The sequence below is a fragment of the Oncorhynchus mykiss genome, chromosome 5, assembly GCF_013265735.2.
Source record: "Oncorhynchus mykiss isolate Arlee chromosome 5, USDA_OmykA_1.1, whole genome shotgun sequence".
In the NCBI taxonomy this organism is placed as follows: Eukaryota; Metazoa; Chordata; class Actinopteri; order Salmoniformes; family Salmonidae; genus Oncorhynchus; species Oncorhynchus mykiss.
Genome location: NC_048569.1, coordinates 43,034,969 through 43,061,297, shown reverse-complemented (window position 1 = coordinate 43,061,297; position 26,329 = coordinate 43,034,969). Strand labels below are relative to the sequence as shown.

The 26,329-nt window shown below is 42.7% G+C and overlaps 1 protein-coding gene across 1 annotated transcript; it reads right to left on the bottom strand.

Annotated features, from left to right (window-relative positions):
• Positions 1–1,308: 1,308 nt before the first annotated feature.
• Positions 1,309–25,071, bottom strand: LOC110523890 (thrombospondin-4-B). The gene is made up of 22 exons (XM_036977597.1): positions 24,779–25,071; positions 15,395–15,592; positions 14,664–14,911; positions 13,837–13,936; positions 9,017–9,099; positions 8,619–8,670; positions 8,210–8,361; positions 7,722–7,859; positions 7,355–7,432; positions 6,919–7,071; positions 6,607–6,711; positions 6,257–6,364; positions 6,002–6,161; positions 5,198–5,316; positions 5,003–5,055; positions 4,420–4,613; positions 3,720–3,898; positions 3,573–3,621; positions 3,279–3,475; positions 2,998–3,170; positions 2,701–2,840; positions 1,309–2,509 (listed from the first exon to the last, which is right to left on the bottom strand). The coding sequence occupies exons 1-22, from the start codon at positions 24,852–24,854 to the stop codon at positions 2,451–2,453; spliced, it is 2,814 nt and encodes a 937-aa protein (XP_036833492.1). The 5' UTR covers positions 24,855–25,071; the 3' UTR covers positions 1,309–2,450.
• Positions 25,072–26,329: the final 1,258 nt, after the last annotated feature.

Here is a 26,329-nt window from a genome sequence, read left to right as displayed (position 1 = left end):
CACTCATTCTCTGTTTGAGAGAACGAGAGGTTTTGACTACGTAACACAGCCCACATGAACATTTAATCATGTGGAACCATTTTCCTTTTCGCCCTCCAGACATGATTCCCAAAAGGTCTTAATGACGAAATGCCCATGCATGTTATGTTGTAAATGTGAATATTGAATTAACGCCAACACTTCACATTACAATGACGTTTTTTTTCTTGCACTATACCCAATGATTGACGAAAACTTACTTGATAGAAAGGCACGTTGTTATATTTGGTAACACTTGCTTACTTTCCCTCGACTCCAAACTCCATTCGATGCATTGAACGGATGTGGGTGGAGAAATGTCTACATAGTGGAGCAAATTGTGAACACTCCCAAAAGCTCTGACGAAGGCCTTGAGACCGATACCTAAAGCTTAATATAAAAGCAGTGATACTAGCAAGAGCAGTGTGCAGGTTGCTTCTTTCTTCTCAGGTACTGTAATTTATTAAACAAATACCTTGACTTACTCATTGGCATGACTTACCACGAAAATCGTAATAGTATTATGGTTTTACTGATTAACCCTCAAGCTACCAACATATTTTACATACATCAATTACCAGAAACTATTGGGGAAAAACAACAATTTTAGCAAAAAATTGCCTTATTTCTTTATCAAAACATCATTATACTTGTAGTTACAGTTATCTGAAACAATTTTTTTCTCCAAAACAGTTATTTTAGCAAACATACTGCAGCTTTTTTCCAAAGTACAATCCACATTAGTACTAAAAAGCTAAATGACCATAATTTGATTCAAGTATCATTTCATTTTCAGAATTCTAATGTAAATACAGCGCATTCGGAAAATATTCAGACCCACTAATTTTTTCCACATTTTGTTACGTTACAGCCTTATTCTAAAATGACTTAAACACATTTTTTTCCCTCATCAATCTACACACAATATCACATAATGACAAAGTGAAAACAGGTCTTTTGAAAAAACATCTCAAGGGTGATCAATGGATACAAGATGCGCCTGAGCTCAATTTCGAGTCTCATAGTGAAGGGTTTGAATGTAAATGTGATATTTCAGTTTTTTATTTTGAATACATTTGCAAAATGTCAAAAAATCTGTTTTTGCTCCATCATTATGGGGTATTGTGTGAAAATTGATAATAATATTTTTTTTTAATCCATTTTAGAGTAAGGTTGTTTAACATTGAAAAGTGACAGGGTCTGAATATTTTCCGAAAGCACTATACACATTTTGTCATATTTATGGGGTAAAGATGAATGCCAAGTGATCCTGAGAGACATTGACCAAAATATGGATTAATTTCCTTTATTTACTTATCCCAGAGACAGCGTTATCATTGCTGCTAGTGAAACAATTGGAGTATAGAGCCTATGGCAGGCTGCTTCAAAAATCATGCCCTTATCCTCTAAATCACTTCAAACCAATGGTATAGCACCCAAAATACAGTATCATAACAACACCCCCAATAATAATAGGTTAACAGGTCAATAGTCTTGTTTCCTCACTTCTGTAAATGTACAATTTGACCACATGAACTGTGAGATTGGCTGATGAAATTCTTGAGAAACAAATGGAATCTGTTCTTACAATAAGGCAAGACAAAAAATGATGCAATGTGTCTTAATTTTTTTTTTATGTGGAATTCTCTTGTCGATAACCTTATAATTTAGAAAATAATCAACATGAATTTCAAACATATAAACACCTATGTCTAAGATTGAAACCAGACAAAGGAGTAGATTTGATTTGAGAATCATTTAAATATATAAAGCATCGCTTTCCATTGGTCTCCAGAGAGTTGCGTCAAGGAGCCGTGATAAGCAATGATAACCAAACTCTTGGTTAAGACTAGGCCTCGGGTGAGGGTTGAGGGTCAGAGTTACAAGACAGTTAGCCTGGTCCCAGATCTGTTTGTGTTGTCTTTCCAAAATTGCAAGATAGCACAAACAGATCTGGGACCAGGGTACAAGAAAATTGACTATGCTCAGGCATGGCCAAGTCACCATGGTCTGACTCCTCTCTTGTGTTCCCTTTCATGTCCATGTCGTGTGAATACATTGTGCAGAGTGTGGGGCTGGTATATCACACTGGGAATAAATGCTGCTCTGACAGAGAAGGAAGCTTATATCAATGGCTGATGATTGTGTATGTGGATGATAACGCAAAATGAGCTCAAAGAATAAAGAACATCTAGAGTTTGAATTGTAATATGCACGAAATGTAATGATAAATATCATTTATTTTACTCTAGTAGTCCTCATTCAGAGCACACTGATTTTAATACTCAGGAAGACAAGTTGATAAAAAGAAAAATGAGGGGAGGTGGCATAGACATAAACAGAAAACATACAGTACATACAGTATTGCCACTGTGTACACACACACACCACAAACACGTGGAGAAACGGTCTTTCTTTCAGACTCTGTAGGATTAGAGACTGTCGTTGACGCCGTGCTGCGTGCTGAACTGGAAGTCCTCAGGGATGGTGTCTTTAGAGGTCAGAGGTCAGAGGTTAAGGGTCATGGTCAATTTCTACTGAGGGTCAGTTAAATCAAGGATGGCAATGTGACAAATGTGAGATAAAAACAAACAGCTTGAATATTGTCATAAATGTACAAATAATCTCAGTAAAGAAAAAAGAGCATCTCAAATGGCCAGTTTCAACGAGCCTCTTACTTACCATTGCAGCGGTACTTTAGGTTGGACCAGATGATGTTTTCCTGAGAGAAACAGAAAACGCCCAGTCGCCCTCCTCTCATGGTGGTGTCAATGGTCACACCAGAGTCAGCCACCAGTTCTGTACCTTCATAGAAACGGGCCCTGTCCAAAAACCCAACAGACAGTCATTCTTGTTAGAAAATCAGAGTATTAGATGGAGAGATCACATCTGACTCACTCACTCACTCACTCACTCACTCACTCACTCACTCACTCACTCTCAGAAGCCATCCTGTGTGCATCATATCAGCTGTCTCACCTGATGTATCCAACCTGGGGCCGGTGCTGCAGGTACCAGCGGTAGGAAACCTTGTCCTTCCAGCCCACGTTCCTGGGGTCCTTCCACAACAGACGCACCTGGTCGTTGGTGTCCCCTGTGTGCCAAAGGGAGTTCCTCAGGTGCTCACCTGGACCCGACTTAGACTTCACAGCCTGGGAGATAGCGAGGGAGAAGGTAAGAAGTAGTAAATACAAAAATAAAAAGACAGATTTCATTGTACGATTCAAGGCACATACACACATACACACACACACACACACCTTGAGCTGGATGCCAGGCTCGGCCACTGCTCTGAAGGGTGTGGCCTGCCAGTAGGTCTGCTCAGTCTGTTTCCACATGACCACATAGAAGGAGGAGGAGTCCTGGTAGCCAAAGATGAAGCCTGCGTAGTCATCGTCCGTCACTGTGTTTACATGGAATGTCCCCTCAAAGTCCACCCCACTGAACGCAGTGTAACCTAGGGAACAAAACAAAGAGGGTACGACGAAATAGAATACGAGTTGATACAATACGATATATATGATACTTGATAATGATTTGGAAGTCTTTCTTACCCACAGCCAGTCCAGGGTCACTGTTCATGGTCTGCACAATCTCCATTCCCTGTTTGAGAGATAAAATGTCAGTCCTGTTGTCAAATTCAAAGCATTTGAACATATTTAGCTTATTATTTCCGGTAGTCCTGTAAATGACCATCACACCTGATTGAGGACAACCCAGTTGGGGTCAATCTGGGCGTCACCCTCGGGGTCCAGCACCACCGTCTGATAGGCTCTGAAGTCTGTCAGAGTGACCTCAGCGTTCTCTGGACAGTTGTCTATTCTGTCAATCACCTTGTCCTGGTCAAAGTCTGACTCACACACATCCCCAACACCGTCATCTGGGAGGAGAGAATACACAAAAGCTTAGAAATGATGGCCAATAAGGTTCTAAGCATAGGCAATACACTGGTAAAGCAGAGAGTTTAAGGTTTGTTGGTTGATTGGTTGAAGATCAATGGTGACTGAGTATACGTTGTTTGAAGTACAGTATTAGATCAGTGAAGCTACAGTTCTTTTGCAGGTGTCAAAGCTGAATGTGATGGAAAACCTTGTCAGTCCATAGGCACTTCACTTCCTCAAGTTTTACCTTCAGTTACAAAATGTGTATACGTGTAAAGTGTGTGTAGTCAAGTCTCCTATTGTTGTCACACCATTTACAGCACATTTGGCAGGACACAAACTTACACTGAAAAGGGTTGGTCGAAGCCCAAACAGACTGAAACACTAGGCTATAGCTTTTAGGTGATAACTCAATAATTCAGATTCGGATTTAGTAAAGTGTTATTTCCCATTGCTGGGCAATTTGGTCACAAATTTTAAATGTAAATTTAAAAAGTGTGAAAGACAGATTACTACTGACTGTTCTCATCCAGCTGGTCGGGGTTGGGCACCAGTCTGCAGTTGTCGGGTCCTGGTGGCAGGAAGTCAGGGATGCTGTCGTTGTCATCGTCATCGTCACACTCATCCCCCAGGCCGTCTTTGTCTGTGTCCAGCTGGGAGCTGTTGATCACGTTGGGACAGTTGTCCTTGGTGTCCTGGTGACCGTCACCATCACTACAGACCAGGCAGGTAACACATAAGGAGAAGGGACAGAAAAGATAGGTCTTCTCACAAATTTTGTAAACCATTTTTGGGCATCCCTGTTAGTGAACATTTCTCCTTTGCCAAGATAATCAATACACCTGACAGGTGTGGCATATCAAGAAGCTGATTAAACAACATGATCACTACACAGGTGCACCTTGTGCTGGGGACAATAAAAGGCCACTCTAAAATGTGCAGTTTTGTCACACAACACAGTATTTTTGTTCAGTATATATACTGTAGTTGAATATTCATAAAAATAAAGGGATGAATTGACTAAATCAATTAAATCATGAAGTGGATATTTTAAGAGAATACTTTTTCTAACGTCAGATACTTTAAAATATGTTTTCTTTTACCTGTCTTGGTTTGTGTCACAAGAATCCCCAACCAGGTCATCATCGATGTCGGACTGAAATCAGAGCACAGATTTGTTAAAACACTTTTTGACCTCACACAGGAGACGACATCTCAGTCGCTCCATATTCCAGTATATATCTGTAAACTGAACAGGTCTCAGAACCTTCAATGGAGGCCTTTGGAGGCAGTCTGACCTGGTTAGGATTAGGAATATCGGGGCAGCTGTCACAGGCGTCTCCCACTCCGTCTCCATCCCGGTCCAACTGGTCCCGGTTCACCACCATCTGGCAGTTATCCAGGAAGTTCTTCAAGCCTGGAGACCAATTAAATTACAGAGTTTGAGATTGTAAAGTTATCTGACCAATAGTATCCCACCACTCTGCAGACGTGTTAGGGAAATACATGACAGTGCTTAAGTAAAGTAGTCTCTTTCAGGATTACTGCTTTGTGATGTAGGCACACCAGGGATAGCTGTTCTAGATATTTCAAGAACATCTGCGAAAGTGTCAAAAAAAAGTGTAAGTATGGCCCATGAGAAGAATCATAAAGCGTGATTTATGTGATTTGAAGGCTTACTCACTGATGTTGAATCAATGCATTATTATTTAAAAGCAAACTGCACGGGGTTGATGCTCTTTACGTTGATATTCTGTTTCTAATAGTTCACTAGTTGTGCCACAGGCAGGCGCTGTTGCATTTGTCATCTGAGTAAAGTGTTTGTGCAGAAGGCCCTAGGTGTGTCATTTCTCATTTATCTCAGGGAAGCAACAGTACTGTGATCATTGCATAAAGGTCAAGTGGTCTGTAGACAGAGTCTGTAAAAAGGAACCCAGACAGTCATGTACTGTATCAAAGCGTGAGGAGGACAAAGGCATACTGTGTGTTTGTGTGTGTTTAGTAATGGGATCAGGGTAGGTTTGGTGTTTTCTAGTCAAACGGCTGTTGTATCAGACTACCGTGACGCTAGTTATGTGGTAGGGATGTGTCGCTGTACGCACCGTCTCCATCCATGTCATCATCGCAGGCGTCTCCTTTCCTGTCACCGTCAGTGTCCCTCTGATCGGGGTTCTCCACCGTACGACAGTTGTCACAGGCATCACCGTGGTTGTCCTTGTCACTATTCCTCTGATCCACGTTAGGCTTCAGCCAGCAGTTATCCTGCATGGGAGAGGGGCACAGGGGGAGCAGAGAGTTTGAGGGAGGGAGCTGTAGTGTGTGTGCGTGTGTGTGTGTGTGTGTGTGTGTGTGTCTACCTGTTCATTCAGAATACCGTCTCCATCAGCGTCAGCGTCACAAGCGTCCCCTTGTCCGTCCTCGTCAGCATCTTCTTGGCCAGAGTTGGGAACACGCATGCAGTTATCCTGACAACCAACAGATTGATTTCGACACCCTGTTAACCCTTTAACAGACACAACGTCAAAATAAGATGGGGGGGGGGGGGGGGGGGGGGGGGGGAACGAGGGAGTGAGAAAGATGGAGAGATGGTGATACAGGAAGAGCGAGAGAGAGAGTTAAAAGCGAGAGAGATGGGGAGGCACGGAAAGAGAGATCACATGTGCTGTTTATTCCAGGATAGTTGTATTTGTTCAGTTGTCATAGTTACCTTTTTACAGACCATATCCTTGCACTTGAGTTTCTCATCAGGGTATCCATCAATGTCTGTGTCCTTCCCACATAGGTAGCCATTACCAGCCCAGCCAATCCCACACTGACAGGGAAAATAAGAGAAAACACTTGAGGCAGTGTGTGCGTGTGCGTAAGGCAGTCAGTAAAATGTTGGCCTAGTTTTATAGAGTGACGAGTGTGTATGTGTGTGTGTGTTATTCTGCGTCTCTATGTGTGTGTGCGTGCATGCGTGTGTGAGTGAGAGCGAGTTCTGTCAACGGAGGCTAGTTTGTGATCTATAGGACCCCACCTGACAGGTGATGGAGCCGTCTCTTTCTTGGATACACTGGGCGTTGACATCACAGGGGTTGGTCCGACTGTTACCACAGCTCCTCTCTGGCTTACAGCCCTTCACCTGGCCCCCTATGTAGCCTGTTTTACAGCCCCCACAGACGTATGAACCCTACAGGGATAATACAGGGTAACAGGCAATGAACAACATATCATACATGTAGTACTTGTACTTGGGTCAGATATTTAGCTTGGAATCCCTTTAACACACGTGGTTCCCTTGTCCTATTGTTTAAAATGGAGCGATATTCTATTTGGATTCCAGATACTAGCCCGGTCCCCAGATCTGCTTGTGCTTCAAGTAGTTTCTGTTGTGTGATAGCGAAAGTCAGGAGTTGGCCGAAGCAAAAAGATGTGGCGACCACCGGGCTATCAGACAGACACTCAGTCCTTACCGCAGAGTTGTGACAGAGAGAGTCAGCAGTGCACCCTCCGTTGTTGGGTCCTTTGCACTCATCAATGTCGTCACAGACCTAAGAGATATCCAGTTAAAAAAAACGAAGATGAGCATAAAAGTACAAATTATGATATATAGCTTGAAAAGATGTTACAAGATGAGTTATCCTAGTAACAGTGTCACCGGGTGGGGGGTCGATTTCATTTAAATTCATCTTCTTGAATTGACCAAGGTGAAATGGAGGACGGCAGCTTGCTGTCGAAACGTTGGTGAGTAAAGGATTTTATTAGAGCTACTAGAGTGTGTAGCTTTTCCTTTTCATTTTTTTCATTAGACCTTGACTCCATTTGGTGATGTAGACTGACCTGTTTGTTTGTCTGTGCGTAGACCACTCCCACCCCCTCCACAGCCAGACCAGTGTAGCCCAGAGGACATGTGTCACAGCGAAACCCTGGAGCTGTGTTCACACACTTTACCCCGGCGAAACAAGGGTTAAACTGACACTAGAGAGAGAGAGAGAGAGAGAGAGAGAGAGAGAGAGAGAGAGAGAGAGAGAGAGAGAGAGAGAGAGAGAGAGAGAGAGAGAGAGAGAGAGAGAGAGAGAGAGAGAGAGAGAGAGAGAGAGAGAGAGAGAGAGAGAGAGAGAGAGAGAGAGAGAGAGAGAGAGAGAGAGAGAGAGAGAGAGAGAGAGAGAGAGAGAGAGAGAGAGAGAGAGAGAGAGAGAGAGAGAGAGAGAGAGAGAGAGAGAGAGAGAGAGAGAGAGAGAGAGAGAGAGAGAAGACGCTTGGTTAGTATTTTAGAATGATTACAACCACATAAATACACACCGTTAACACACAGACACACACCCTACCTCATCCACATCATCACAGCTGAAGCCATCCCCTGTGTATCCATCAGGACAGGGTCCACACTCAACACCCTCCTCCGTCTCCATACACATGTCGTCACGGAAACAAACACCAGGGGCACACTTTGGCTCAATGACCTCGCTTCCACCCAGTCCTTCAAAGACACAGAGAGGAAATATATTTTTATGACACTAATTTTCACAATATCAGTGGCTTCTCATGTATTAGTTATGAATGTGGCATAAGCGAACATGCTTCAAGTAAAACTGGGGTCTAGGGATTTTCCTTGTTAGGTCTCATGGTCAGGAAAAAAATCTTGGCCAAATCCATAAACAACATATGACATGAATGCAGAACACATAATACAGAATAAATCATTTGTAATATAATGGTGGTATTGGATGTTCTCACCACAAGCCTGGCACTCAGAGATGGTGTTTCTGAGAAAAGATGTCTCTTTGACCTTTAGAAAGCAGCAGAAACATTTTTATTATATCTTGATTTACAGCCCCCACAGACGTACAAACCCTACAGGGATAATACAGGGTAACAGGCAATGAACAGTTAAGAACAAATTCTTATTTTCAATGACGCCCTAGGAACATTGGGTTAACTGCCTTGTTCAGGGGTAGAACGACAGACTTGTACCTTGTCAGCTCGGGGATTCAATCTTGCAACCTTTCGGTTACTAGTCCAACGCTCTAACCACTAGGCTACCTGCCGCCCCAGGTAGCATGTTTGTAAATGGACTCAGTGGGTCAGGAGGTGCAGTTTAAGAGTTCCAAGAGGAGCTTGACCATTATAGTTACCTGCTGAATAAGGACATCTTTCAGCTCATTTATCACCTGGGTGAGCTCAAGCATTTGATTGGAGAGTTGCTTTGTGTTGACCCCTGCAAATCAAATCAAATGTATTTATATAGCCCTTCGTACATCAGCTGATATCTCAAAGTGCTGTACAGAAACCCAGCCTAAAACCTCAAACAGCAAGCAAAGCAGGTGTAGAAGCACGATGGCTAGAAAAACTCCCTAGAAAGGGAGAATGGGGGAAGAACATGGGTCATACCAAAACACTTGAGTTGGGGTTCTTGTTTGAGCTACCCTCAACGTACAGTAACAGGGTGAATTAGACAGTATGTCTATGTATGTAGTACCAGTCAAAAGTTTGGACACCTACTCATTCAACGGTTTTTCTTTATTTTGACTATTTTCTACATTGTAGAATAATAGTGAAGACAGCAAAACTATGAAATAACACACATGGAATCATGTAGTAACCAATAATGTGTTAAACAAATCAAAATATATTTGAGATTCTTCAAAGTAGCCACCCTTTGCTTTGATGACCTCTTGGCATTCTCTCAACCAGCTTCACGAGGTAGTCACCTGGAATTCATTTCAATTAACAGGTCTGGTTGTTAAAAGTTATTTTGTGGAATTTCTTTCCTTCTTAATGCATTTGAGCCAATCAGTTGGTATACAGAAGATAGCCCTATTTGGTAAAAGACCAAGTCCATATTATCGTAAGAACATCTCAAATAAGCAAAGAGAAATGACAGTCCAACATAACTTTAACTTCTTATGGCTGGGGGCAGTATTGAGTATAATAATATATAGTATTGAGTATAATAATGAATAAGGTGCCCAGAGTAAACTGCCTGCTACTCAGGCCCAGTTGCTAATATGTGCATATTATTATTAGATTTGGATAGAAAACAGTTTCTAAAACTGTTTGAATGATGTCTGTGAGTATAACAGAACTCATATGGCAGGCAAAAACCTGAGAAAAAATCCAACCAGGAAGTGGGAAATCTGAGGTTTGTAGTTTTTCAACTCTTTGCCTATCGCATATACAGTGTCTATGGGGTCAAATTGCACTTCCTAAGGTTTCCACTAGATGTCAACAGTCTATATAACCTTGTTTGATGCTTCTACTGTGAAGGAGGGGGGAATGGCAGAGTGGCATGAGCTGGTCACGCGCGTTCACGTGAGAGTTAGCTCTCGTTACATTGCATTTCTGAAGACAAAGGAATTCTCCGGTTGGAACATTATTGAAGATTTATGTTATAAACATCCTAAAGATTGATTCTATACTTCATTTGACATGTTTCTACGGAACTTTTTGACTTTTCGTCTGGCCTGCACGTCATGAATTTGGATTACTGAGCTAAACGCGCAAACAAAAAGGATGTATTTGGACGTAAAATGATGGACTTTATCGAACAAATCAAACATTTATTGTGGAACTGGGATTCCTGGGAGCGCATTCTAATGAAGATCATCAAAGGTAAGTGAATATTTATAATGTTATTTCTGACTTTGTTGACTCCACAACATGGCAGATGTCTGTATGGCTTGATTTATTGTCTGAGCGCTTGATTTATTGTCTGATTTATTGCATGGTGTGCTTTTTCGGTAAAGTTATTTTGAAATCTGACACAGCGGCTGCATTAATAAGGAGAAGTGTATCTATAAATCCATGCATAATAGTTGTATCTTTTATCAATGTTTTATGAGTATTTCTGTAAATTGATGTTGCTCTCTGCAAAATCACTGGATGTTTTGGAACTACTATTCCATAACGCGCCAATGTAAACTCATATTTTTGTATATGAACTTTATCGAACAAAACATACATGTATTGTGTAACATGAAGTGCTATGAGTGTCATCTGATGAAGATCATCAAAGGTTAGTGATTCATTTTATCTCTATTTCTGCTTTTTGTGACTCCTCTCTTTGGCTGGAAAAATGGCTGTTTTTCCATGACTAGGTACAGACCTAACATAATCGTTTGGTGTGCTTTCGTCGTAAAGCCTTTTTGAAATCGGACACTGTGGTGGGATTAACCTCTTAGAGCTCTAGGGGCGCTATTTCATTTTTGGATAAAAAACGTTCCCGTTTTAAGCGCGATATTTTGTCACGAAAAGATGCTCGACTATGCATATTCTTGACAGTTTTGGAAAGAAAACACTCTGAAGTTTCAGAATCTGCAAAGATTTTGTCTGTAAGTGCCCCAGAACTCATTCTACAGGCGAAACCAAGATGATGCATCACCCAGGAATTAGCAGAATTTCTGAAGCTCTGTTTTCCATTCTCTCCTTATATGGCTGTGATTGCGCAACGAATGAGCCTACACTTTCTGTCGTTCGCCCAAGGTCTTAGCAGCATTGTGACGTATTTGTAGGCATATCATTGGAAGATTGACCATAAGAGACTACATTTCCCAAGTGTCCGCCTGGTGTCCTGCGTCGAATTCGGTGCGCAATTGCCAGCTGCTTCCACTTTACCATTTGATTCAGGGGAGAAAGCATGTGTCCAAGAACGATGTATCAATGAAGAGATATGTGAAAAACACCTTGATGATTGATTCTAAACAACGTTTGCCATGTTTTCAGTCGATATTATGGAGTTAATTTGGAAAAAAGTTTGCGTTTTGAGGACTGAATTTATGGATTTTTTTTGGTGGCCAAATGTGATGTATAAAACAGAGCTATTTCTAATACACAAGGAATCTTTTTGGAAAAACTGAGCATCTGCTATCTAACTGAGAGTATCCTCATTGAAAACATCAGAAGTTCTTCAAAGGTAAATGATTTTATTTGAAGGCTTTTATGTTTTTGTTAATGTTGCGTGCTGGATGCTAACGCTAATGCTAACGCTAAATGCTAACGCGAAATGCTAACTCTAGCTAGCTACTTTTACACAAATTATTGTTTTCCTATGGTTGAGAAGCATATTTTGAAAATCTGAGATGACAGTGTTGTTTACAAAAGGCTAAGCTTGAGAGATGGCATATTTATTTCATTTCATTTGCGATTTTCATAAATAGTTAACGTTGTGTTATGCTAATGAGCTTGCTGATAGATTTACACAATCCTGGATACAGGGTTTTTTTCATAGCTAAACGTGACGCAGAAAACGGAGCGATTTGTCCTAAACAAATAATCTTTCAGGAAAAACTGAACATTTGCTATCTGAGAGTCTCCTCATTGAAAACATCTGAAGTTCTTCAAAGGTAAATGATTTTTTTGAATGCTTTTCTGTTTTTTTGTGTAAATGTTGCCAGCTGAATGTTAATGCTAAATGCTACGTTAGCCATCAATACTGTTACACAAATGCTTGTTTTGCAATGGTTGAGAAGCATATTTTGAAAATCTGAGATGACAGTGTTGTTAACAAAAGGCTAAGCTTGAGAGCTAGCATATTTATTTCATTTCATTTGCGATTTTCATGAATAGTTAACGTTGCGTTATGGTAATGAGCTTGAGTCTGTATTCACGAACCCGGATCCGGGATGGGGAGATCAGAAAGGTTAACAACAAGTTTATCTTTAAAATGGTGTAAAATACTTCTATGTTTGAGGAATTTTAATTATGAGATTTCTGTTGTTTTGAATTTGGCGGAATGCACTTTAACTGGCTGTTGTTATATCGATCCCGTTAGTGGGATTCAAGGTCAAGAACTTTTAAAGTTTCAAGTACAGTTGCAAAAACCATCAAGCGCTATTATGAAACTGTCTCTCATGAGGACTGCCACATCAAAGGAAGACCCAGAGTTACCTCTGCTGCAGAGGATAAGTTCATTAGAGTTAACGGCACCACAGATTGCATCCCAAATAAATGCTTCACAGAGTTCAAGGAACAGACACATCTCAACATCAACTGTTCAGAGGACTTGTGAATCAGGCCTTCATGGTTGAATTGCTGCAAAGAAACCATTACTAAAGGACACCAATAAGAAGAAGAGACTTGCTTGGGCCAAGAAACACGAGCAATGGATATTAGACCGTTAGAAATCTGTCCTTTGGTCTGATGAATCCAAATTTGAGATTTTTGGTTACAACCGCTGTGTCTTTGTGAGACGCAGAGTAGGTGAATGGAGGATTTCCGTATGAGTGGTTCCCACTGTGAAGCATGGAGGAGGAGGTGTGAAGGTGTAGGGGTGCATTGCTGGTTACACTGTCAGTGATTTATTTAGAATTCCATGCACACTTAACCAGCATGGCTACCACAGCATTCTGCAGCAATACGCCATCCATTCTGGTTTGCGCTTAGTGGAACTATCATGACTCAAAACACAGCTCCAGGCTGTGTAAGGGCTATTTGACCAAGGAGAGTGATGGAGTGCTGCATCAGATGATCTGGCCTCCACAATAACCCAACCTCAACCCAATTGAGATGGTTTGGGATGAGTTGGACCACAAAGTGAAGGAAAAGTAGCCAGCAAGTGCTCAGCATACGTGGGAACTCCTTCAAGACTGTTGGAAAAGAATCTCTAATAGAAAATATATTTTGATTTGTTTAACACTTTTTTGGTTACTACATGATTCCATATGTGTTATTTCATAGTTTTGATGTTTTCACTTTTATTCTTCAATGTAGAAAATAGTTAAAATAAAGAAATACCCTTGAATAAGTAGATGTTTCGAAAATATTTGACCGGTAGTGTACATATGAGCATTCTATCACCATTTAGCTGCTTTCATGAAAAGTGGTTGGGTGACGTACAAGAAAAGGCCTTTCCTTAAAAAAAATGTGTCTGTCTAAACTAGACAGTAGAGACTAAATTAACAGTTTAGGGAAAACACAGGAAAATGAGCTGGTTTGTTTATTTGTCATAAACTCTTACCCAGCGTCTGCACAGAGTCTCCTTGTTGGTGGCAGTTTTGTAGAGAGGCTACGTTCTCGAACGTGTCTCCCACCACCAGTTTCAATTCCTCCAGCTCCTCCTGTTTGTGAAGAAGTCCAACAACAGGGATCCATCAGTTGGAGTCCGTGCTGATGGATGGGCTTGATAAGGACAGGTTGCCAGGTTTGTTTTCTGGTTGCCAGATTTGTTCCTGCTTTAGCCAACCTTAAATTGCTTGACAAATGCTACATTTTTGATAGACAAGGATTTGGCAACATCTTGCATCCAGGCTAGGGTTAGGGTCATTTGAATTTGGAAGGAAGATATATGAGTAAATAAATGACGTCCCTGAGTACAACGGCCACAAAGGTAATGGTTTGGGATGGGTAACAGAAACATCTATGGTTCTATGAGTAAACAAGACAACAGTAAACATGTTGTTCCCAAAGGGAAAATTATTGATCGCCCCCATTCGGCCAATCAGTGTAATTTAGTCAATTTCAGATCTCTATGGCAAGATACATCATTCACCCAAGTTTCCTCAAAATCGTGCCAATCAGTCTCATTATGTAAATGCTGGATCTCTATGGCAAAATGTTCGTCAAAATGGGTCAGTGAGGTCTGAGATATTGTGTGTGAACAGACAGAGACAGATCTATAGTCCCCCTCCCGATTTCATTGGTGGGGCACAATAATGATTGCATCGCACATGACGTGCTTAATTTGAATAACATCCAACCTGACAATGGTCCAACGTAGTGCACTATATAATGTTAATTGAGATGAGTACAATAGGTTGCCATTTGAGACAAATACCATAACATCACCTCTGCTTTGCCCTGCATGCTCTTCAGCTCCACCACGCCGTAGCCTGCAGGCAGGCCCTGAAACACGGAGGGGAGATCCCTGACCGTCTCCACCAGTCTGCAGTCCAGGTGCAACTCCACCGCCCCTGGGCCCTGCTGCATCCCCTTCAGGTGGAAGAGGAGGCGGTGGCGCTGACCGTCCGCCAGTTGGATGTTGTTGAAGGTCACAGAGCTCATCCTCCGATCACTCCTCAGGTAACGCAGCACAGCTGGGAGTGAGGGAGTGAGGGAGTGAGGGGAGAGGGGGTGAGGTTAGAGAGGGAAAGGGACAAGAAGAAAAAGGCCATAGAGTGTAAAATTGCATGAGATGGAGAGTGAATCACAGCAAATGCGTCAATGAATCGAATACATGAATAATGCAGAAAAAGAAAGGCGAAAGTAATGATTTTTAAACACAAATGAAATGGAAAGAGAGAGAGAACTTTTCAATACCACATTTTACAGAAAAGTGCAGTATATCATGCATCCCTTGTCCTCTGAGCCGTTGTGCACCTAATTCTTTGAGGCTGCACTGATGGCCAAATTCGATATCTTTGAATTAATAATGCGTAAAATACAACAATAGCTGTTGTATAATAAAACAATAATATCTGTTGTGTAATAAAACATTATCTTCTATATCTTCAGTGTACAAGTAGATAAACCCCCTCAGTTGGGCATTAAGTCCCTAGCCTCTCCTTCCTAGCCATTACCTCTGTTGAGTTTCCCCAGCACGGTGAACTCAAAGTACTTGCTGTTGTCTCGGGGGTTGTACAGACCAAACACGGTGGTGCCAGTCTTGGGCTGCAGTTTAAAGGTGGTGAGGATGAACGCCTCATTCACCCCCTGCTCCACCAGGCCGCCCTGCAGCAGGTCTGGCAGACAGTCCGGGGAGTTTAGGAGATCATAGACTGCGGAGGTAAAAAATAAAGTAAAGTTACACACATGGTAGGAAATGATGAATATTCATTATTCAAATTATTCACACTGTCTGTGGCTCAGTAGAGCGAGAATAAACAAACCTAAATAGATGGATGGGATGGTTATTGAGCAAGGTGTTTTGGATGTACCGTGGGGAATGTCCACGTCAATACTTTATAGACTAGACTAGGCTGGAACATCACAGTGAGTTTGGGTAGCTGGTGGGAAATGTTAAATTGCCTTCTCAGCAGCAGAATCCATTTTTTCACTTTTTCCTGAACGCTGATGATTTCTGAGCTAGAGGTTTTGATGTGCTGTGAAGAAACTGGTGGTCAAGAGAGAGTACAGATGTAGGATAGTAATTTGATGCACACCAGGAAATGCAAATTTGTAGTGTATTCAATGTTTAAAAATGTAACTAAAGTATGTAATTTCCACTAGAAAATGTCATACTTCATTTGCCCTAACGAATAATTTATCAACCCCTACAAAAAAAATGTCCATTCATTATAATCCACATACAGGGCCGGATTAACATATCATTATAATATATTTCTTTAAGAACTCAGTAGGGGTCTCAACTTCCTGTGGTTATGTCAGTCACTGACAGTCACTCAATTAGCCATGTCAGCTAACAATTTTTAGATTGGTAAATTAGTCAAACATGGCCAAATACCAAATGGGCACACAGGGCAAGTGCCCAGGGGCCCTAACCTCCAGGAGTCCTGAATCCCACTCAGATATCATTAACTTAGCATCATGACAAAATATGTAGAATTGTAGGTAACTTGCTTTAAAATTGCAACATTTTCTCCACGCCCCATGACAAAATGTGTAGAATTGCAGGAAATGTACTTTCTCCCTGCCATATACAGTGGGGCAAAAAAGTATTTAATCAGCCACCAATTGTGCAAGTTCTCCCACTTAAGAAGATGAGAGAGGCCTGTAATTTTCATCATAGGTACACTTCAACTATGACAGACAAAATGAGAAATACAATCCAGAAAATCACATTGTAGGATTTTTAATGAATTTATTAGCAAATTATGGTGGAAAATAAGTATTTGGTCACCTACAAACAAGCAAGATTTCTGGCTCTCACAGACCTGTAACTTCTTTAACAGGCTCCTCTGTCCTCCACTCGTTACCTGTATTAATGGCACCTGTTTGAACTTGTCAGTATAAAAGACACCTGTCCACAACTTCAAACAGTCACACTCCAAACTCCACTATGGCCAAGACCAAAGAGCTGTCAAAGGACACCAGAAACAGAATTGTAGACCTGCACCAGGCTGGGAAGACTGAATCTGCAATAGGTAAGCAGCTTGGTTTGAAGAAATCAACTGTGGGAGCAATTATTAGGAAATGGAAGATATACAAGACCACTGATAATCTCCCTCGATCTGGGGCTCCACGCAAGATCTCACCCCGTGGGGTCAAAATGAACAGTGAGCAAAAATCCCAGAACCACACATCAGACCTAGTGAATGACCTGCAGAGAGCTGGGACCAAAGTAACAAAGCCTACCATCAGTAACACACTACGCCGCCAGGGACTCAAATCCTGCAGTGCCGGACGTGTCCCCCTGCTTAAGCTAGTACATGTCCAAGCCCGTCTGAAGTTTGCTAGAGAGCATTTGGATGATCCAGAAGAAGATTGGGAGAATGTCATATGGTCAGATGAAACCAAAATATAACTTTTTGGTAAAAACTCAACTTGTCGTGTTTGGAGGACAAAGAATGCTGAGTTGCATCCAAAGAACACCATACCTACTGTGAAGCATGGGGGTGGAAACATCATGATTTGGGGCTGTTTTTCTGCAAAGGGACCAGGACGACTGATCCGTGTAAAGGAAATAATGAATGGGGCCATGTATCGTGAGATTTTGAGTGAAAACCTCCTTCCATCAGCAAGGGCATTGAAGATGAAACGTGGCTGGGTCTTTCAGCATGACAATGATCCCAAAGACACCGCCCGGGCATCGAAGGAGTGGCTTCGTAAGAAGCATTTCAAGGTCCTGGAGTGGCCTAGCCAGTCTCCAGATCTCAACCTCATAGAAAATCTTTGGAGGGAGTTGAAAGTCCGTGTTGCCCAGCAACAGCCCCAAAACATCACTGCTCTAGAGGAGATCTGCATGGAGGAATGGGCCAAAATACCAGCAACAGTGTGTGAAAACCTTGTGAAGACTTACAGAAAACGTTTGTCCTCTGTCATTGCCAACAAATGGTATATAACAAAGTATTGAGATAATCTTTTTTTATTGACCAAATACTTATTTTCCACCATAATTTGCAAATAAATTCATTAAAAATCCTACAATGTGATTTTCTGGATTTCTTTTTTCATTTTGTCTGTCATAGTTGAAGTGTACCTATGATAAATTACAGGCCTCTCATCTTTTTAAGTGGGAGAACTTTCACAATTGGTGGCTGACTAAATACTTTTTTGCCCCACTGTAAGTGTTTTTCCTCTCTGCCATCAGTTACCCAACCAAGACAGGGCCCCGCAGTTACCTACGTGGGCCCCATACCTCCTCTCCTCCACCCATCTGATTATTAGCAGAGTCCTCCTGTGGTTGTCGGTTGCAAATCAATCCCAAAACAACAGCAAAGGACCATGTGAAGATGCTGGAGGAAACAGGTACAAAAGTATATCTACAGTAAAACGAGTCCTATATCGACATAACCTGAAAGGCAGCTCAGCAAGGAAGAAGCCACTGTTCCAAAACCATCATAAAAAAGCCAGACTACGGTTTGCAACTGCACATGGTGTTACGGGATTCTTCCGTCGAAGGAGAGGCGGACCAAAATGCAGCGTGGTCATTATTCATGGTCTTTAATAAAGAAACTACACATGAACAAACTAACAAAACAAGAAACGTGAAAACCCAAAACAGCCCTATCTGGTGCACACAGAGACAGGAACAATCACCCACGAAACACTCAAAGAATATGGCTGCCTAAATATGGTTCCCAATCAGAGACAACGATAAATACCTGCCTCTGATTGAGAACCACTTCAGGCAACCATAGACTTTTCTAGATAACCCCACTATACCACAATCCCAATACCTACAAAAAAAAAAAAAAAACAGGCGGGAGACTCCGACAGCGCTGAACAAGCGGGAGACTCCGGCAGCGCTGGACAGGCGGGAGAATCCGGCAGCGCTGTAGAGGAAGGCTCCGGCAGCACTGGACAGGCGGGAGAATCCGGCAGCGCTGAACAAGCTGGCGGCTCTGGCTGCTCCATGCTGACTGGCGGCTCTGGCTGCTCCATGCTGACTGGCGGCTCTGGCTGCTCCATGCTGACTGGCGGCTCTGGCTGCTCCATGCTGACTGGCGGCTCTGGCTGCTCCATGCAGACTGGCGGCTCTGGCTGCTCCATGCAGACTGGCGGCTCTGGCGACACTTAGCTCGATGCTTACTCTAGCCCGGCCGATACGCGGAGCTGGTATGTACCGCACCGGGCTATGCACCCGCACTGGAGACACTGTGCGCACCACAGCATAACACGGTGCCTGCCCGGTCTCTCTAGCCCCCCGGTAAGCACAGGAAGTTGGCGCAGGTCTCCTACCTGACGTCGCCATACTCCCTGTGTGCCTCCCCCCCAAGCCATTTTTGGGGCTGACTCTCGGGCTTCCATCCGCGTCACCGTGCTGCCTCCTCATACCAGCGCCTCTCCGCTTTCGCCGCCTCCAGTTCTTCTTTGGGGCAGCGATATTCTCCAGGCTGAGCCCAGGGTCCTTTACCATCCAATATCTCCTCCCATGTCCAGAAATCTGGATTTCGTTGCTGCCGCTGCCTGTCACCACGCCGCTTGGTCCTGTTGTGGTGGGTGATTCTGTTACGGTATTCTTCCGTCGAAGGAGAGGCGGACCAAAATGCAGCCTGGTCATTATTCATGGTCTTTAATAAAGAAACTACACATGAACAAACTAACAAAACAAGAAACGTGAAAACCCAAAACAGCCCTATCTGGTGCACACAGAGACAGGAACAATCACCCACGAAACACTCAAAGAATATGGCTGCGTAAATATGGTTCCCAATCAGAGACAACGATAAACACCTGCCTCTGATTGAGAACCACTTCAGGCAACCATAGACTTTTCTAGATAACCCCACTATACCACAATCCCAATACCTACAAAAAAAACAAGACAAAACACACCACATAATTAACCCATGTCACACCCTGGCCTGACCAAAATAATAAAGAAAACACAAAATACTAAGACCAGAGCGTGACACATGGGGACAAAGATCATACTTTTTGGAGAAATGTCCTCTGGTATGATGAAACAAAAAAACAGAACTGTTTGGACATAATGACCATCGTTATGTTTGGAGGAAAAAGGGGGAGGCTTGCAAGCCGAAGAACACCATCCCAACCGTGAAGCACGGGGGTGGCAGCATCATGTTGTCGGGGTGCATTGCTGCAGAAGGCACTGGTGCACTTCACAAAATAGATGGCATCATGAGGCAGGACAATTATAAGGATATATTGAAGGAACATCTCAAGACATCAGTCAGGAAGTTAAAGCTTGGTCACAAATGGGTCTTCCAAATGGACATTGACTCCAAGCATACTTCCAAAGTTGTGCCAAATTGGCTTAAGGAAAACAAAGTCAAGGTATTGGAGTGGCCATCACAAAGCCCTGACCACAATCCTATAGAAAATGTGTGGGCAGAACTGAAAAAGCGTGTGCGAGCAAGGAGGCCTACAAACCTGACTCAGTTACACCAGCTCTGTCAGGAGGAATGGGCCCAAATTCACCCAAATCAATGGGAAGCTTGTGGAAGGCTACCCAAGACATTTGACCCAAGTTAAACAATTTAAAAGTAATGCTACAAAATACTAATTGATTGTATCTGAAATTCTGACCCACTGGGAATGTGGTGAAAGAAATAAAAGCTGAAATAAATAATTCTCTCTACTACTCTTCTGACATTTCACATTCTTAAAATAAAGTGGTGATTCTAACTGACCTAAAACAGGGAATTTTAACTAGGATTAAATGTCAGGAATTGTGAAAAACTGAGATTAAATGTAGTTGGCTAAGGTTTATGTAAACTTCCGACTTCAACTGTATAATACATATACAATATATACTGTATATATAATATACTGTATACTTGATATATTTCCTTTGTTTATTTTGCCTCTTGGGCCACCCAGGGGCTTCATTTTCCTGCTGTAGCAAACTGGCTCAAATTCAGATCCTACATCTGTAGGCTAGTTGATGAGTCAGATGTGGCAGAAAATGATGCTGATGATTGCTGAGAACAAGGGCAGACTGGGACCAGGAATCAACCCTGGCATTTTCAACACACTGGCCAAGTTTTTTACTTGAGGCCTCCACACCTGCCCATTTTTTCCCATCTGCACCCCATTTTTTTGCCAGATGATAATCATTTTGCACAAAAATCCAAGTTAAAAATGAACCTGACGATTTGACATTTGCCTGAAATGCGAAATGGCCAGTCCGCCCCTGGCTGAGAAGATACTGGTGGTCAAGAGAGAGTAGGTTGGTTGATGAGTTTTGGGTAAAACATTTGTACTTTTATCAGAATGTATGGTATTTTGGTTATTCTTGAACTAGTGGTTTTGATGTACAGAAGGGATACTTTACATAGACTAGAATTGGCTGGAAGATCAAGCCCAGGCTAAGTTAGATAAATATGGGTAAACTTTACTGTACTCAATGCACATGGAGTGGAATGTAGAAGCCAGTGAAGAGGTAAGCCCACGGTTACAATTCTAGTTGAATAAAGTCACCCTGGGTCACAGCAGGCCTCAGGAGCATGTGCCTTGAATCCCTCCCCACCAGTCTGAGACACTACATGAATACACAAGTGCCCTAGCAGCTGTCTTTAAGGCACACTATCGTGAGGGCAACAAATTGCTCCCAAATGTTTCCAGAAAATTGCCCTCATACCCCCCCCCCCCTATTCTCAGCCAAGATTGCAGAGTGTGATCCTCAGACAAGATATTGTGTGTGTGTATTCAGCTTCAGACATCTTTGTTCTTTTCTCTTGCCCCCAGTCTTTACTCCGGTTCCAACTGCCTGGTCTCAGTCTGTTCCAGTTCATCGGGGAGCAGCACGGGGCTTTTAAAGGCGTGTGGTTAAACGTAACTCGAGCCACGATAACAGGCTTCCTTTTCATGCCATTTCCTGCGCTCAATTTCACCTTTATAAGCACAGACAGACCTGGTTTGTGAAAGGCTTCAGCTTCGCTATTGTCCCCCTCGCCTGTGGAGGGAGGTTAGGCAAACATCGTGACTTGGCCTCAACGTGACTTGGCCTGCAAACTGGGACTGGGGGTACACCAACAAAACAATTTGAACAAACCCACTCTTATTCTATTCTCATCCATCTGTTTAGACGCACTATGCACACACACTTGCTCCCATCTGTGTTTTAGACTCAGGGCCATGTGTGGGTCAGGATCTCCATGAGAAAGGATCAGCTTTCATCCACACAGCCACCACTTGTCCTCTCAAGATCCATCAAGCTACACAAAACCATGTCCTTCAAATCCACCTAAATCCACATCTTAACCATAAAATAAACCACCGGCAGCCCACACATAAAGTATCACTACCACATAGTTTGTCACACGTCTAGGAGCAACAACGTCTCAGCCTCTAAGTGGTAGGCCACACAAGCTCACAGAACATGACAGCCGAATGCTGATGCAAGTAGTGCAGAAAAATAATCTGTCCTCGGTTGCAACACTCACTACCGAGTTTCAAACTGGCTCTGGAAGCAACATCAGCACAATAACTTCGTTAGGAGCTTCATGAAATGGGTTTCCATGGCCGAGCAGCCGCACACAAGCCTAAGCCTAATGCCATGCCATCGACTCTAGAGCAGTGGAAATGCGTTCTCTGGGGTGTTGAATCACGCTTCACCATCTTGTATTCCGACGGACTAATCTGCGTTTGGCAGATGTCAGTAGAATGCTACCTCCCCGAATGCATAGTGCTAACTGTAAAGTTTGGTGGGGGAGGAGTAATGTCTGGGACTGTTTTTCATGGTTCGGGCTAGGCCTCTTAGTTCCAGTGAAGGGAAATCTTAACGCTACAGCATACAATGACATTCTAGATGATTATGTGCTTCCAATTTTGTGGCAACAGTTTGGGGAAGGCCTAGCACAAAACAGGTCCATACAGAAGTGGTTTGTTGAGATTGGTGTAGAAGAACTTGACTGGCCTGCACAGAGCCCTGACCTCAACCCCATTGAACACCTTTGGGATTAATTGGAACGCCGATTGCGAGTCAGGCCTAATCGCCCAACATCAGTGCTCGACCTCACTAATGCTCTTGTGGCTGAATGGAAGCAAGTCCCGCAGCAATGTTCCAACGTCTAGTGGAAAGCCTTCCTAGAATAGTGGAGGTTGTTATAGCAGCAAAGGGGGTACAAATTCCATATTAATGCCCATGATTTTGGAATGAGATGTCCGACAAGCATTTGTCTACATATTTTTGGTCATGTAGTGTACATATTTGTATATTTAGTCTTAGAGATAATGTATATATTTTCTAAATGTCTCTATTGATCAAAACATCTGCCCCCATCGCTGTGAACGTCTCACATAGCTGTAGCTTCCTGAACTTGTTAGGAACGTGCCTTCCATCTCATATTAATATTGTCCATCTATGACAAACAGAAAGTGGGTTTTGTTAAAAATCTATTAATTAGTTAGTTTACATTACTGGCTATAAATCAATCACTGAATGTGCTACAGCAACAACAAACAATTCTTTACGATGTAAGAATTCTAGGCATATGTTAGTGACTGTGACGTAGGGTTCAGCCAGGAGTTGATGGACAGTCGGAAGAGCGAATGAAATGGTAGATAGGGACATCCCAGCTTCAATTGGTGTCAGATTTCCCATCCTGCTTCACACAGGCAGAAGAGACATACTCCTGTGTCAGTGAGAATCAGGGCTATCACGCAATGCAAGCCATGTAGGTCTATGTTGGCCACATATCAATATATAAGCAAAAATGTTGGTCGGAATGGGTACCAGAACTACACAGGTCCCCAAAACAGGGGACTTGACATCTAAGAGGATATTATTAAGTGAAATCCCATGCAGTCATTACCAGTAATTGCTATTTGTATAAATGACCAATGACTAAAAGTTTCACTACATATCAACTGAGACAACTGTGCTGTAAAAGTATTTTAAAAGAATATCTCTCAAAGTTGTCAACAGTTGTACCTCAGTGTATATGGCATCTCAAAACCCTTTGTGTGTGTGTGTGTGTGTGTGTGCATGCTCAGACTCCAGTATTGCATACAGACCATTAGTGATTACTCCCATGTGTGTGATTAAGTTGGGACTTTGTTTAAATCAGAGCCAGACTGCAGACCCCCCCCCCCCCCCCCCCCCCCCCCCCACACACACACACACACACAGTCACACCTCAGTCATCAGTACACAGCACCCTTCTGACCGATGTATTTTCAATCTTCTCACCACAAATGCTATAGAGGAATATTGATCACAACAGAGTATCAAATGCCATGTGTAGCCCTTTGTGTATATTGGATGGAGAAGGAATGAACGTTCTATTCTCAATCACAGTGTCTGTTTGATCAATCATTACCTCAGAGCTCTATTGGAATCCTGTGGGGTAGAGTGCTGAGAGCTTTATTACACTGATAGAGTCATTTGAAGATGACATCACAGTCTCTCTGTATGTCAAATTAAACTGTCTGTCTCTGACTACCATCAAATTGTCAAATCAAAACTTTTAGCTGTAGTATCCTGTAATTGCCTCTTCAATTACCTTTTTAATCCAACAGCACCCCCCCCCCCCCCTTCCCAAAGACAAAAATGAAATATCACTCTTGCCTTTCTTTGCACTAACACTCACACTTGTCTTGCTTTACTTTGCTGATAGCTACTTTATTGAGGAAAAATGTACTTGCTATGACTGTGATATGCGATTGTCTCACCTAGCTATCTTAAGATGGAAGCACTTCTAAGTCGTTCTGGATAAGAGCGTCTGCTAAATGACTGCAATGTAAATATAAAATCAATAACTTCAAAGCACTTTGTTGTGCAATTGCATTGTTTCAATAGACTTTACTGGCCACATCAAGATCACATTGGCATCACATTCAGTAATAATAAAGAAACAAATCTCAGCTACACTCACCTGATCCCTGGGCTCCGTCTGAGCACAGGTTTAAGATCAGCTGCGAAGCCACGATCAGCATCGTCCACAGCCCCATTATTTTCCTCTCACTGTTCTCAGACCTGTTTCTCTGGAATGACTGATCCCTATCGGACAGAGTGGTGCTCCTCCTGTGCTGTTGCCTGGTATGTATGTGTGTGTGTTTGTAGAGACAGAGGTGAGGCTAGGCTGTCATAGTGAGGCAGGGAACAGCTGCTGTGTGTGTGGCAGCCTGGGGAGGACGGGAGGCTGACTAAGGGGAGGAACAGGGCTGGAGATGATTTAAGCTTTCCTTAGACGGCCACATGCAGAGAAGGAGTGACCAAGACATTCTCCCCCGTATTGGCTGCCGTGGGTGGATGTGTGTGTGTGTGTGTGTGTGTGTTAGGATAAGGTGTGTGTGGGATGTGTTGGTGGTGTGTGTTTTGTGTGTGTGATTGTGTGCACGTACACATGTATGCATGAAGGGCTTCCTCCATGGTTCAGGAACTCCTTAGGCCCGTGAACATGCCTTACTCATAGCAAGCCAGGCAAAAAAAATGCTTAACTTTTTTGATCTATGCCACTTTCCAGATCAACAGTCTGACTCCTGACAGTCAAGAGGCATTTCTTTCGCCACACACCCCCTCTTCCCAAACACTGTCAGGTATTCCTTAAGTTTTTCATGGATTCAGATGCAACACATTTCCCCTGCATCCTGTTTTCCCCTTCATCCCCAAGCTTTGGGCAGGAAATGAGCGATCTGGAAAACCAAATTCAAGCCACAATCCGTAATTCGTTTTTTCAGGACAACGGATGCCCCACCACTTGGTTGCGCTATAAAGCTGAGGGATGGGGCTGGAGAAATGTAATGAGCTATATTGATACAAGGACTAACGATCCAGGAGATAAATATGGTAGTTTTAGAAGCATATTTGGAAGCTATACATTGTTCTTTTACAAAGACATTGTTACAAACAATGGAGTAAAACTACCATATATTGTGGGATGTGATAGGAAAAGGAGGTTTTACTGAGCTCATGAAGCATTAAAATGTTTTTTATTTAAGAATCAATGTATACATTCATTGAAATGACCATTGAATCGATGCCCAGATCCCAGACTGTAATTAATAAGCCCAGCACAGTCACCGGGGTCAACACAGCGTTAGACAAGCCAGAACACACGGCCGGAGGTCGCCAACATGTCTGGCAGCACACTACTCGTCACATTTGGCAGAGATGAACAAACAGGAGGCTTAATAATGTTTGTTTTTCGTTCTTTTATTCGTTTTTGTGCCCTTTAAGAGCATGGAGGCTTGCTCTATTTGGAGATCTCAAGGCATTTGTGGTTTCAAAATATTTAGCTATTCCAGACTACCTCAGTGAGCAGCTAGCTACTGGCATAGAAGATGGATGACATTCTCTGCCCTGTACAGCACCTTCGGGCTTAACTCAAGTAAGTTCATTTCTATTCTCACCAGGACTGCCCTAGAAGATCATTCTAGAAACATGAGGGGGGAAAAAGGGAGGGGGGGGAGTATGAAAATGTATG

What these genes read in the sequence shown, in the direction of transcription:
- LOC110523890 (XM_036977597.1), bottom strand. Translation starts at nt 24,854, where the DNA reads ATGGGGCTGTGGACGATGCTGATCGTGGCTTCGCAGCTGATCTTAAAC. An exon ending in AGACTCTGTGCAGACGCTGG is followed by an intron (nt 9,100 to 13,836) that starts GTAAGAGTTTAT and finishes TTTGATTTGCAG; the next exon opens with GGGTCAACACAAAGCAACTC. An exon ending in CCTAAAGTACCGCTGCAATG is followed by an intron (nt 2,510 to 2,700) that starts GTAAGTAAGAGG and finishes TGACCTCTAAAG; the next exon opens with ACACCATCCCTGAGGACTTC.